Source organism: Hyla sarda, unplaced genomic scaffold, assembly GCF_029499605.1.
Source record: "Hyla sarda isolate aHylSar1 unplaced genomic scaffold, aHylSar1.hap1 scaffold_954, whole genome shotgun sequence".
Lineage (NCBI taxonomy): Eukaryota > Metazoa > Chordata > Amphibia > Anura > Hylidae > Hyla > Hyla sarda.
In genome coordinates this window covers 19,831-35,121 of record NW_026610984.1, presented here as the reverse complement: position 1 = coordinate 35,121, position 15,291 = coordinate 19,831, and the positions used below count along the sequence as shown (strand labels likewise).

The 15,291-nt window shown below is 57.1% G+C and overlaps 1 protein-coding gene across 2 annotated transcripts in view; it reads right to left on the bottom strand.

The window, feature by feature from the left end:
* Nucleotides 1-15,291, bottom strand: part of TMEM63C (transmembrane protein 63C) — a 50,240-nt gene that overhangs the window by 22,573 nt on the left and 12,376 nt on the right. For both annotated transcript variants that reach the window (XM_056554899.1, XM_056554898.1), the window contains exon 5: nucleotides 7,132-7,169. In XM_056554899.1, the coding sequence (XP_056410874.1) occupies nucleotides 7,132-7,169 (38 nt within the window). The remainder of the gene's footprint in view (nucleotides 1-7,131; nucleotides 7,170-15,291) is intronic.

Below are 15,291 nucleotides of genomic sequence, written 5' to 3'. Positions count from 1 at the left end.
CCTCCACCCCCAACATCTCCCTCCACCCCCATCATCCACCCCATCATCTCCCTCCACCCCCATCATCCCCCCCATCACTCCCTCCACCCCCATCATCCACCCCATCATCTCCCTCCACCCCCATCATCCACCCCCATCATCTCCCTCCACCCCCATCATCCAACCCCATCATCCCACCACCCCATCAACCACCCATCATCTCCCCTCCACCCCCATCATCCACCCCATCATCTCCCCCACCCCCATCATCCCACCACCCCCATCAATCCACCCCATCATCACCTCCACCCCCAACAACCCCCCCCACAACCACCCCCATCATCTCCCTCCACCCCCATCAACCACCCCCATCATCTCCCTCCACCCCCATCACCACCCCATCATCTCCCTCCACCCCCATCATCCACCCCATCATCTCCCTCCACCCCCATCATCTCCCTCCACCCCCATCATCCACCCCCATCATCTCCCTCCACCCCCATCATTCACCCCCATCATCTCCCTCCACCCCCATCATCCACCCCATCATCTCCCTCCACCCCCATCATCCACCCCATCATCTCCCTCAACCCCCATCATCTCCCTCTACCCCCATCATCCACCCCATCATCTCCCTCCACCCCCATCAACCTCCCCCATCATCTCCCTCCAACCCCCATCTCTCCCTCACCCCATCACCATCTCACCCCATCATCTCCCTCCACCCCCATCATCCACCCCATCATCTCCCTCCACCCCCATCATCCACCCCCATCATCTCCCCTCCACCCCCATCCATCCACCCCCATCATCTCCCTCCCCCCCCATCATCCCCCATCACTCCCTCCCCCCCATCATCTCCCTCCACCCCCATCATCCACCCCCATCATCTCCCTCCACCCCCATCATCCCCCCCATCATCTCCCTCCACCCCCATCATCCACCCCCATCATCTCCCTCCACCCCCATCATCCACCCCCATCACTCTCCCATCACCCCCATCATCTCCCTCCACCCCCATCATCCACCCCATCATCTCCCTCCACCCCCATCATCCACCCCATCATCTCCCTCCACCCCCATCATCCACCCCATCATCTCCCTCCACCCCCATCATCCACCCCATCATCTCCCTCCACCCCCATCATCCACCCCATCATCTCCCTCCACCCCCATCATCCACCCCATCATCTCCCTCCACCCCCATCATCCACCCCATCATCTCCCTCCACCCCCATCATCTCCCTCCACCCCCATCATCTCCCTCCACCCCCATCATCCACCCCATCATCTCCCTCCACCCATCATCTCCCTCCACCCCCATCATCTCCCTCCACCCCCATCATCTCCCTCCACCCCCATCATCCACCCCATCATCTCCCTCCACCCCCATCATCCACCCCATCATCTCCCTCCACCCCATCATCTCCCTCCACCCCCATCATCCACCCCATCATCTCCCTCCACCCCCATCATCCACCCCATCATCTCCCTCCACCCCCATCATCCACCCCATCATCTCCCTCCACCCCCATCATCCACCCCATCATCTCCCTCCACCCCCATCATCCACCCCATCATCTCCCTCCACCCCCATCATCTCCCTCCACCCCCATCATCCACCCCATCATCTCCCTCAACCCCCATCATCTACCTCCACCCTATCATCTCCCTCCACCCCCATCATCCACCCCATCATCTCCCTCCACCCCCATCATCTCCCTCCAACCCCATCATCCACCCCATCATCTTCCTCCACCCCCATCATCTTCCTCCACCCCCATCATCTTCCTCCACCCCCATCATCCACCCCATCATCTCCCTCCACCCCCATCATCTTCCTCCACGCCCATCATCCACCCCATCATCTCCCTCCACCCCCATCATCCACCCCCACGCCCATCATCCACCCCATCATCTCCCTCCACCCCCATCATCCACCCCATCATCTCCCTCCACCCCCATCATCCACCCCATCATCTCCCTCCACCCCCATCATCCACCCCATCATCTCCCTCCACCCCCATCATCCACCCCATCATCTCCCTCCACCCCCATCATCCACCCCATCATCTCCCTCCACCCCCATCATCTCCCTCCACCCCCATCATCCACCCCATCATCTCCCTCAACCCCCATCATCTCCCTCCACCCCCATCATCCACCCCCATCATCTCACTCCACCCACATCATCCACCCCATCATCTCCCTCCACCCCCATCATCCACCCCATCATCTCCCTCAACCCCCATCATCTTCCTCCACCCCCATCATCCACCCCATCATCTCCCTCCACCCTCATCATCTCCCTCCACCCCCATCATCCACCCCATCATCTCCCTCCACCCCTATCATCTCCCTCCAGCCCCATCATCCACCCCTATCATCTCCCTCCACCCCCATCATCCACCCCTATGATCTCCCTCCACCCCCATCATCCACCCCATCATCTCCCTCCACCCCCATCATCTCCCTCCACCCCCATCATCTCCCTCCACCCCCATCATCTCCCTCCACCCCCATCATCTCCCTCCACCCCCATCATCTTCCTCCACCCCCATCATCTCCCTCCACCCCCATCATCTCCCTCCAGCCCCATCATCCACCCCTATCATCTCCCTCCACCCCCATCATCCACCCCATCATCTCCCTCAACCCCCATCATCTCCCTCCACCCCCATCATCCACCCCCATCATCTCCCTCCACCCCCATCATCCACCCCATCATCTCCCTCAACCCCCATCATCTCCCTCCACCCCCATCATCCACCCCCATCATCTCCCTCCACCCCCATCATCCACCCCATCATCTCCCTTCACCCCCATCATCCACCCCATCATCTCCCTCCACCCCCATCATCTCCCTCCACCCCCATCATCTCCCTCCACCCCCATCATCTCCCTCCACCCCCATCATCTCCCTCCACCCCCATCATCTCCCTCCACCCCCATCATCTTCCTCCACCCCGATCATCTTCCTCCACCCCCATCATCTCCCTCCACCCCCATCATCCACCCCATCATCTCCCTCCACCCCATCATCCACCCCATCATCTCCCTCCACCCCCATCATCCACCCCATCATCTCCCTCCACCCCCATCATCCACCCCATCATCTCCCTCCACCCCCATCATCCACCCCATCATCTCCCTCCACCCCCATCATCCACCCCATCATCTCCCTCCACCCCCATCATCCACCCCATCATCTCCCTCCACCCCCATCATCCACCCCATCATCTCCCTCCACCCCCATCATCCACCCCATCATCTCCCTCCACCCCCATCATCCACCCCATCATCTCCCTCCACCCCCATCATCCACCCCATCATCTCCCTCCACCCCCATCATCCACCCCATCATCTCCCTCCACCCCCCATCATCTCCCTCCACCCCCATCATCTCCCTCCACCCCCATCATCCACCCCATCATCTTCCTCCACCCCCATCATCTCCCTCCACCCCCATCATCCACCCCATCATCTCCCTCCACCCCATCATCCACCCCATCATCTACCCCATCATCTCCCTCCACCCCCATCATCCACCCCATCATCTCCCTCCACCCCCATCATCCACCCCATCATCTCCCTCCACCCCCATCATCCACCCCCATCATCTCCCTCCACCCCCATCATCTCCCTCCACCCCCATCATCCACCCCATCATCTTCCTCCACCCCCATCATCTTCCTCCACCCCCATCATCTCCCTCCACCCCCATCATCCACCCCCATCATCCACCCCATCATCTCCCTCCACCCCCATCATCTCCCTCCACCCCCATCATCTTCCTCCACCCCCATCATCTCCCTCCATCATCCACCCCCATCATCTCCCTCCACCCCCATCATCCACCCCATCATCTTCCTCCACCCCCCATCATCTTCCTCCACCCCCATCATCTCCCTCCACCCCCATCATCCACCCCATCATCTCCCTCCACCCCATCATCCACCCCATCATCTCCCTCCACCCCCATCATCCACCCCATTATCTCCCTCCACCCCCATCATCCACCCCATCATCTCCCTCCACCCCCATCATCCACCCCATCATCTCCCTCCACCCCCCATCATCCACCCCATCATCTCCCTCCACCCCCATCATCCACCCCATCATCTCCCTCCACCCCCATCATCCACCCCATCATCTCCCTCCACCCCCATCATCCACCCCATCCTCTCCCTCCACCCCCATCATACACCCCATCATCTCCCTCCACCCCATCATCTCCCTCCACCCCCATCATCCACCCCATCATCTTCCTCCACCCCCATCATCCACCCCATCTCCTTCCACCCCCATCATTCACCCCATCTCCCTCCACCCCCATCATCCACCCCATCATATCCCTCCACCCCCATCATCTCCCTCCACCCCCATCATCTCCCTCCACCCCCATCATCTCCCTCCACCCCCATCATCCACCCCATCATCTCCCTCCACCCCCATCATCCACCCCATCATCTCCCTCCACCCCATCATCTCCCTCCACCCCCATCATCTTCCTCCACCCCCATCATCCACCCCATCATCTCCCTCCACCCCCATCATTCACCCCATCTCCCTCCACCCCCATCATCTCCCTCCACCCCCATCATCTCCCTCCACCCCCATCATCTCCCTCCACCCCCATCATCCACCCCATCATCTCCCTCCACCCCATCATCCACCCCATCATCTCCCTCCAGCCCCATCATCCACCCCATCATCTCCCTCCAGCCCCATCATCTCCCTCCACCCCCATCATTCACCCCATCATCTCCCTCCACCCCCATCATCTCCCTCCACCCCCATCATCCACCCCATCATCTCCCTCCACCCCCATCATCCACCCCATCATCTCCCTCCACCCCCATCATCCACCCCATCATCTCCCTCCACCCCCATCATCCACCCCATCATCTTCCTCCACCCCCATCATCCACCCCATCATCTCCCTTCACCCCCATCATCCACCCCATCATCTCCCTCCACCCCCATCATCCACCCCATCATCTCCCTCCACCCCCATCATCCACCCCATCATCTTCCTCCACCCCCATCATCCACCCCATCATCTCCCTCCACCCCCATCATTCACCCCATCTCCCTCCACCCCCATCATCCACCCCATCATCTCCCTCCACCCCCATCATCTCCCTCCACCCCCATCATCTCCCTCCACCCCCATCATCCACCTCCACCCCCATCATCCACCCCATCATCTCCCTCCACCCCCATCATCCACCCCATCATCTCCCTCCACCCCCATCATCTCCCACCCCATCATCTCCCTCCACCCCCATCATCCACCCCATCATCTCCCTCCACCCCCATCATCTCCCTCCACCCCCATCATCCACCCCATCATCTCCCTCCACCCCCATCATCCACCCCATCATCTACCCCATCATCTCCCTCCACCCCCATCATCCACCCCATCATCTCCCTCCACCCCATCATGTCCCTCCACCCCCATCATCCACCCCATCATCTCCCTCCACCCCCCATCATCCACCCCATCATCTCCCTCCACCCCCATCATCTCCCTCCACCCCCATCATCCACCCCATCATCTCCCTCCACCCCCATCATCCACCCCATCATCTCCCTCCACCCCCATCATCCACCCCATCATCTCCCTCCACCCCCCATCATCCACCCCCATCATCCACCCCCATCATCTCCCTCCACCCCCCATCATCCACCCCCATCATCTCCCTCCACCCCCCATCATCCACCCCCATCATCTCCCTCCACCCCCATCATCCACCCCCATCATCTCCCTCCACCCCCATCATCCACCCCATCATCTCCCTCCACCCCCATCATCCACCCCCATCATCTCCCTCCACCCCCATCATCCACCCCATCATCATCCACCCCATCATCTCCCTCCACCCCCATCATCTCCCTCCACCCCCTCCACCCCCATCATCCACCCCATCATCTCCCTCCACCCCCATCATCCACCCCATCATCTCCCTCCACCCCCATCATCCACCCCATCATCTCCCTCCACCCCCCCATCATCCACCCCCATCATCTCCCTCCACCCCCATCATCCACCCCATCATCTCCCTCCACCCCCATCATCCACCCCATCATCTCCCTCCACACCCATCATCTCCCTCCACCCCCATCATCCACCCCATCATCTCCCTCCACCCCCATCATCCACCCCCATCATCTCCCTCCACCCCCATCATCCACCCCATCATCTCCCTCCACCCCCATCATCCACCCCATCATCTCCCTCCACCCCCATCATCCACCCCATCATCTACCCCATCATCTCTCTCCACCCCCATCATCCACCCCATCATCTCCCTCCACCCCATCATGTCCCTCCACCCCCATCATCCACCCCATCATCTCCCTCCACCCCCCATCATCCACCCCATCATCTCCCTCCACCCCCATCATCTCCCTCCACCCCCATCATCCACCCCATCATCTCCCTCCACCCCCATCATCCACCCCATCATCTCCCTCCACCCCCATCATCCACCCCATCATCTCCCTCCACCCCCATCATCTCCCTCCACACCCATCATCTCCCTCCACCCCCATCATCCACCCCATCATCTCCCTCCACCCATCATCCACCCCATCATCTCCCTCCACCCCCATCATCTTCCTCCACCCCCATCATCTCCCTCCACACCCATCATCTCCCTCCACCCCCATCATCCACCCCATCATCTCCCTCCACCCATCATCCACCCCATCATCTCCCTCCACCCCCATCATCTCCCTCCACCCCCATCATCTCCCTCCACCCATCATCCACCCCATCATCTCCCTCCACCCCCATCATCTCCCTCCACCCCCATCATCTCCCTCCACCCATCATCCACCCCATCATCTCCCTCCACCCCCATCATCTCCCTCCACCCCCATCATCCACCCCATCATCTCCCTCCACCCCCATCATCTCCCTCCACCCCCATCATCTCCCTCCACCCCCATCATCCACCCCATCATCTCCCTCCACCCATCATCTCCCTCCACCCCCATCATCTCCCTCCACCCCCATCATCTCCCTCCACCCCCATCATCTCCCTCCACCCATCATCCACCCCATCATCTCCCTCCACCCCCATCATCTCTCTCCACCCCCATCATCCACCCCATCATCTCCCTCCACCCCCATCATCTTCTTACTTCATCTGATAAATTGAGCTCAGCCAGGAACAGAAACCCTGCAAGAGAATAAACACAGAATCATAAACACATAATACACAGGGATCCCGTCACCACACACGTAATACGCAGGGATCCCGTCACCACACACGTAATACGCAGGGATCCCGTCACCACACACGTAATACACAGGGATCCCGTCACCACACACGTAATACACAGGGATCCCGTCACCACACACGTAATACACAGGGATCCCGTCACCACACACGTAATACACAGGGATCCCGTCACCACACACGTAATACACAGGGATCCCGTCACCACACACGTAATACACAGGGATCCCGTCACCACACACGTAATACACAGGGATCCCGTCACCACACACGTAATACACAGGGATCCCGTCACCACACACGTAATACACAGGGATCCCGTCACCACACACGTAATACACAGGGATCCCGTCACCACACACGTAATACACAGGGATCCAGTCACCACACACGTAATACACAGGGATCCAGTCACCACACACGTAATACACAGGGATCCCGTCACCACACACGTAATACACAGGGATCCCGTCACCACACACGTAATACACAGGGATCCCGTCACCACACACGTAATACACAGGGATCCCGTCACCACACACGTAATACACAGGGATCCCGTCACCACACTCGTAATACACAGGGATCCCGTCACCACACTCGTAATACACAGGGATCCCGTCACCACACACGTAATACACAGGGATCCCGTCACCACACACGTAATACACAGGGATCCCGTCACCACACACGTAATACACAGGGATCCCGTCACCACACACGTAATACACAGGGATCCCGTCACCACACACGTAATACACAGGGATCCAGTCACCACACACGTAATACACAGGGATCCCGTCACCACACACGTAATACACAGGGATCCCGTCACCACACTCGTAATACACAGGGATCCCGTCACCACACTCGTAATACACAGGGATCCCGTCACCACACTCGTAATACACAGGGATCCAGTCACCACACACGTAATACACAGGGATCCAGTCACCACACACGTAATACACAGGGATCCCGTCACCACACTCGTAATACACAGGGATCCCGTCACCACACTCGTAATACACAGGGATCCAGTCGCCACACACGTAATACACAGGGATCCAGTCGCCACACACGTTATACACAGGGATCCCGTCGCCACACACGTAATACACAGGGATCCCGTCGCCACACACGTAATACACAGGGATCCCGTCGCCACACACGTAAGACACAGGGATCCCGTCGCCACACACGTAATACACAGGGATCCCGTCGCCACACACGTAATACACAGGGATCCCGTCGCCACACACGTAATACACAGGGATCCCGTCGCCACACACGTAATACACAGGGATCCCGTCGCCACACACGTAATACACAGGGATCCCGTCGCCACACACGTAATACACAGGGATCCCGTCGCCACACACGTAATACACAGGGATCCCGTCGCCACACACGTAATACACAGGGATCCCGTCGCCACACACGTAATACACAGGGATCCCGCCGCCACACACGTAATACACAGGGATCCCGCCGCCACACACGTAATACACAGGGATCCCGTCGCCACACACGTAATACACAGGGATCCCGTCGCCACACACGTAATACACAGGGATCCCGTCGCCACACACGTAATACACAGGGATCCCGTCGCCACACACGTAATACACAGGGATCCCGTCGCCACACACGTAATACACAGGGATCCCGTCGCCACACACGTAATACACAGGGATCCCGTCGCCACACACGTAATACACAGGGATCCCGTCGCCACACACGTAATACACAGGGATCCCGTCGCCACACACGTAATACACAGGGATCCCGTCGCCACACTCTTAATACACAGGGATCCCGTCGCCACACTCTTAATACACAGGGATCCAGTCGCCACACTCGTAATACACAGGGATCCCGTCGCCACACTCGTAATACACAGGGATCCCGTCGCCACACACGTAATACACAGGGATCCCGTCACCACACACGTAATACACAGGGATCCCGTCGCCACACACGTAATACACAGGGATCCCGTCGCCACACACGTAATACACAGGGATCCCGTCGCCACACACGTAATACACAGGGATCCCGTCGCCACACACGTAATACACAGGGATCCCGTCACCACACACGTAATACACAGGGATCCCGTCACCACACACGTAATACACAGGGATCCCGTCACCACACACGTTATACACAGGGATCCCGTCACCACACACGCTATACACAGGGATCCCGTCACCACACACGCAATACACAGGGATCCCGTCACCAAACACGCAATACACAGGGATCCCGTCACCAAACACGCAATACACAGGGATCCCGTCACCACACACGCAATACACAGGGATCCCGTCCCCACACACGCTATACACAGGGATCCCGTCCCCACACACGTAATACACAGGGATCCCGTCACCACACTCGTAATACACAGGGATCCCGTCACCAAACACGTAATACACAGAGATCCCGTCACCAAACACGTAATACACAATGATCCCGTCACCAAACACGTAATACACAGAGATCCCGTCACCAAACACGTAATACACAGAGATCCCGTCACCAAACACGTAATACACAGGGATCCCGTCACCAAACACGTAATACACAGGGATCCCGTCACCAAACACGTAATACACAGGGATCCCGTCACCAAACACGTAATACACAGGGATCCCGTCACCAAACACGTAATACACAGAGATCCCGTCACCAAACACGTAATACACAGGGATCCCGTCACCAAACACGTAATACACAGGGATCCCGTCACCAAACACGCAATACACAGGGATCCCGTCCCCACACACGTAATACACAGGGATCCCGTCGCCACACTCGTAATACACAGGGATCCCGTCGCCACACACGTAATACACAGGGATCCCGTCGCCACACACGTAATACACAGGGATCCCGTCGCCACACACGTAATACACAGGGATCCCGTCGCCACACACGTAATACACAGGGATCCCGTCGCCACACACGTAATACACAGGGATCCCGTCGCCACACACGTAATACACAGGGATCCCGTCGCCACACACGTAATACACAGGGATCCCGTCGCCACACACGTAATACACAGGGATCCCGTCGCCACACACGTAATACACAGGGATCCCGTCCCCCCACACGTAATACACAGGGATCCCGTCACCACACACGTAATACACAGGGATCCCGTCCCCACACACACAATACACAGGGATCCCGTCACCAAACACGTAATACACAGGGATCCCGTCACCACACACGTAATACACAGGGATCCCGTCACCACACACGTAATACACAGGGATCCCGTCACCACACACGCAATACACAGGGATCCCGTCACCAAACACGTAATACACAGGGATCCCGTCACCAAACACGTAATACACAGGGATCCCGTCACCACACACGTAATACACAGGGATCCCGTCACCACACACGTTATACACAGGGATCCCGTCACCACACACGCTATACACAGGGATCCCGTCCCCCCACACGTAATACACAGGGATCCCGTCACCACACACGTAATACACAGGGATCCCGTCCCCACACACACAATACACAGGGATCCCGTCACCAAACACGTAATACACAGGGATCCCGTCACCACACACGTAATACACAGGGATCCCGTCACCACAGACGTAATACACAGGGATCCCGTCACCACACACGCAATACACAGGGATCCCGTCACCAAACACGTAATACACAGAGATCCCGTCACCAAACACGTAATACACAGGGATCCCGTCACCACACACGTAATACACAGGGATCCCGTCACCACACACGTAATACACAGGGATCCCGTCACCACACACGTTATACACAGGGATCCCGTCACCACACACGCTATACACAGGGATCCCGTCACCACACACGCAATACACAGGGATCCCGTCACCAAACACGCAATACACAGGGATCCCGTCACCAAACACGCAATACACAGGGATCCCGTCACCACACACGCAATACACAGGGATCCCGTCCCCACACACGCTATACACAGGGATCCCGTCACCACACACGTAATACACAGGGATCCCGTCACCACACTCGTAATACACAGGGATCCCGTCACCAAACACGTAATACACAGAGATCCCGTCACCAAACACGTAATACACAATGATCCCGTCACCAAACACGTAATACACAGAGATCCCGTCACCAAACACGTAATACACAGAGATCCCGTCACCAAACACGTAATACACAGGGATCCCGTCACCAAACACGTAATACACAGGGATCCCGTCACCAAACACGTAATACACAGGGATCCCGTCACCAAACACGTAATACACAGGGATCCCGTCACCAAACACGTAATACACAGGGATCCCGTCACCAAACACGTAATACACAGGGATCCCGTCACCAAACACGTAATACACAGGGATCCCGTCACCAAACACGCAATACACAGGGATCCCGTCCCCACACACGTAATACACAGGGATCCCGTCACCACACACGTAATACACAGGGATCCCGTCACCACACACGTAATACACAGGGATCCCGTCACCACACACGTAATACACAGGGATCCCGTCACCACACACGTAATACACAGGGATCCCGTCACCACACACGTAATACACAGGGATCCAGTCACCACACACGTAATACACAGGGATCCAGTCACCACACACGTAATACACAGGGATCCCGTCACCACACACGTAATACACAGGGATCCCGTCACCACACACGTAATACACAGGGATCCCGTCACCACACACGTAATACACAGGGATCCCGTCACCACACACGTAATACACAGGGATCCCGTCACCACACACGTAATACACAGGGATCCAGTCACCACACACGTAATACACAGGGATCCAGTCACCACACACGTAATACACAGGGATCCCGTCACCACACACGTAATACACAGGGATCCCGTCACCACACACGTAATACACAGGGATCCCGTCACCACACACGTAATACACAGGGATCCCGTCACCACACACGTAATACACAGGGATCCCGTCACCACACACGTAATACACAGGGATCCCGTCACCACACACGTAATACACAGGGATCCCGTCACCACACTCGTAATACACAGGGATCCCGTCACCACACTCGTAATACACAGGGATCCCGTCACCACACACGTAATACACAGGGATCCCGTCACCACACACGTAATACACAGGGATCCCGTCACCACACACGTAATACACAGGGATCCCGTCACCACACACGTAATACACAGGGATCCCGTCACCACACTCGTAATACACAGGGATCCAGTCACCACACACGTAATACACAGGGATCCCGTCACCACACACGTAATACACAGGGATCCCGTCACCACACACGTAATACACAGGGATCCCGTCACCACACTCGTAATACACAGGGATCCCGTCACCACACTCGTAATACACAGGGATCCAGTCACCACACACGTAATACACAGGGATCCAGTCACCACACACGTAATACACAGGGATCCCGTCACCACACTCGTAATACACAGGGATCCCGTCACCACACTCGTAATACACAGGGATCCAGTCACCACACACGTAATACACAGGGATCCAGTCGCCACACACGTTATACACAGGGATCCCGTCGCCACACACGTAATACACAGGGATCCCGTCGCCACACACGTAATACACAGGGATCCCGTCGCCACACACGTAAGACACAGGGATCCCGTCGCCACACACGTAATACACAGGGATCCAGTCGCCACACACGTAATACACAGGGATCCCGTCGCCACACACGTAATACACAGGGATCCCGTCGCCACACACGTAATACACAGGGATCCCGTCGCCACACACGTAATACACAGGGATCCCGTCGCCACACACGTAATACACAGGGATCCCGTCGCCACACACGTAATACACAGGGATCCCGTCGCCACACACGTAATACACAGGGATCCCGTCGCCACACACGTAATACACAGGGATCCCGTCGCCACACACGTAATACACAGGGATCCCGTCGCCACACACGTAATACACAGGGATCCCGTCGCCACACACGTAATACACAGGGATCCCGCCGCCACACACGTAATACACAGGGATCCCGTCGCCACACACGTAATACACAGGGATCCCGTCGCCACACACGTAATACACAGGGATCCCGTCGCCACACACGTAATACACAGGGATCCCGTCGCCACACACGTAATACACAGGGATCCCGTCGCCACACACGTAATACACAGGGATCCCGTCGCCACACACGTAATACACAGGGATCCCGTCGCCACACACGTAATACACAGGGATCCCGTCGCCACACTCTTAATACACAGGGATCCCGTCGCCACACACGTAATACACAGGGATCCAGTCGCCACACTCGTAATACACAGGGATCCCGTCGCCACACACGTAATACACAGGGATCCCGTCGCCACACACGTAATACACAGGGATCCCGTCGCCACACACGTAATACACAGGGATCCCGTCGCCACACACGTAATACACAGGGATCCCGTCGCCACACACGTAATACACAGGGATCCCGTCGCCACACACGTAATACACAGGGATCCCGTCGCCACACACGTAATACACAGGGATCCCGTCGCCACACACGTAATACACAGGGATCCCGTCGCCACACACGTAATACACAGGGATCCCGTCCCCCCACACGTAATACACAGGGATCCCGTCACCACACACGTAATACACAGGGATCCCGTCCCCACACACGTTATACACAGGGATCCCGTCACCACACACGTAATACACAGGGATCCCGTCACCACACACGCAATACACAGGGATCCCGTCACCAAACACGTAATACACAGGGATCCCGTCACCAAACACGTAATACACAGGGATCCCGTCACCACACACGTAATACACAGGGATCCCGTCACCACACACGTTATACACAGGGATCCCGTCACCACACACGCAATACACAGGGATCCCGTCACCAAACACGCAATACACAGGGATCCCGTCACCAAACACGCAATACACAGGGATCCCGTCACCACACACGCAATACACAGGGATCCCGTCACCACACACGTTATACACAGGGATCCCGTCACCACACACGTAATACACAGGATCCCGTCACCACACTCGTAATACACAGGGATCCCGTCACCAAACACGTAATACACAGAGATCCCGTCACCAAACACGTAATACACAGGGATCCCGTCACCAAACACGTAATACACAATGATCCCGTCACCAAACACGTAATACACAGAGATCCCGTCACCAAACACGTAATACACAGAGATCCCGTCACCAAACACGTAATACACAGGGATCCCGTCACCAAACACGTAATACACAGGGATCCCGTCACCAAACACGTAATACACAGGGATCCCGTCACCAAACACGTAATACACAGGGATCCCGTCACCAAACACGTAATACACAGAGATCCCGTCACCAAACACGTAATACACAGGGATCCCGTCACCAAACACGTAATACACAGGGATCCCGTCACCAAACACGTAATACACAATGATCCCGTCACCAAACACGTAATACACAGAGATCCCGTCACCACACACGCAATACACAGGGATCCCGTCACCAAACACGCAATACACAGGGATCCCGTCACCACACACGTAATACACAGGGATCCCGTCCCCACACACGTTATACACAGGGATCCCGTCACCACACACGTAATACACAGGGATCCCGTCACCACACACGTAATACACAGGGATCCCGTCGCCACACACGTAATACACAGGATCCCGTCGCCACACACGTAATACACAGGGACTCCGTCGCCACACACGTAATACACAGGGATCCCGTCGCCACACACGTAATACACAGGGATCCCGTCGCCACACACGTAATACACAGGGATCCCGTCACCAAACACGCAATACACAGGGATCCCGTCACCACACACGTAATACACAGGGATCCCGTCCCCACACACGTAATACACAGGGATCCCGTCACCACACACGTAATACACAGGGATCCCGTCACCACACACGTTATACACAGGGATCCCGTCACCACACACGTAATACACAGGGATCCCGTCA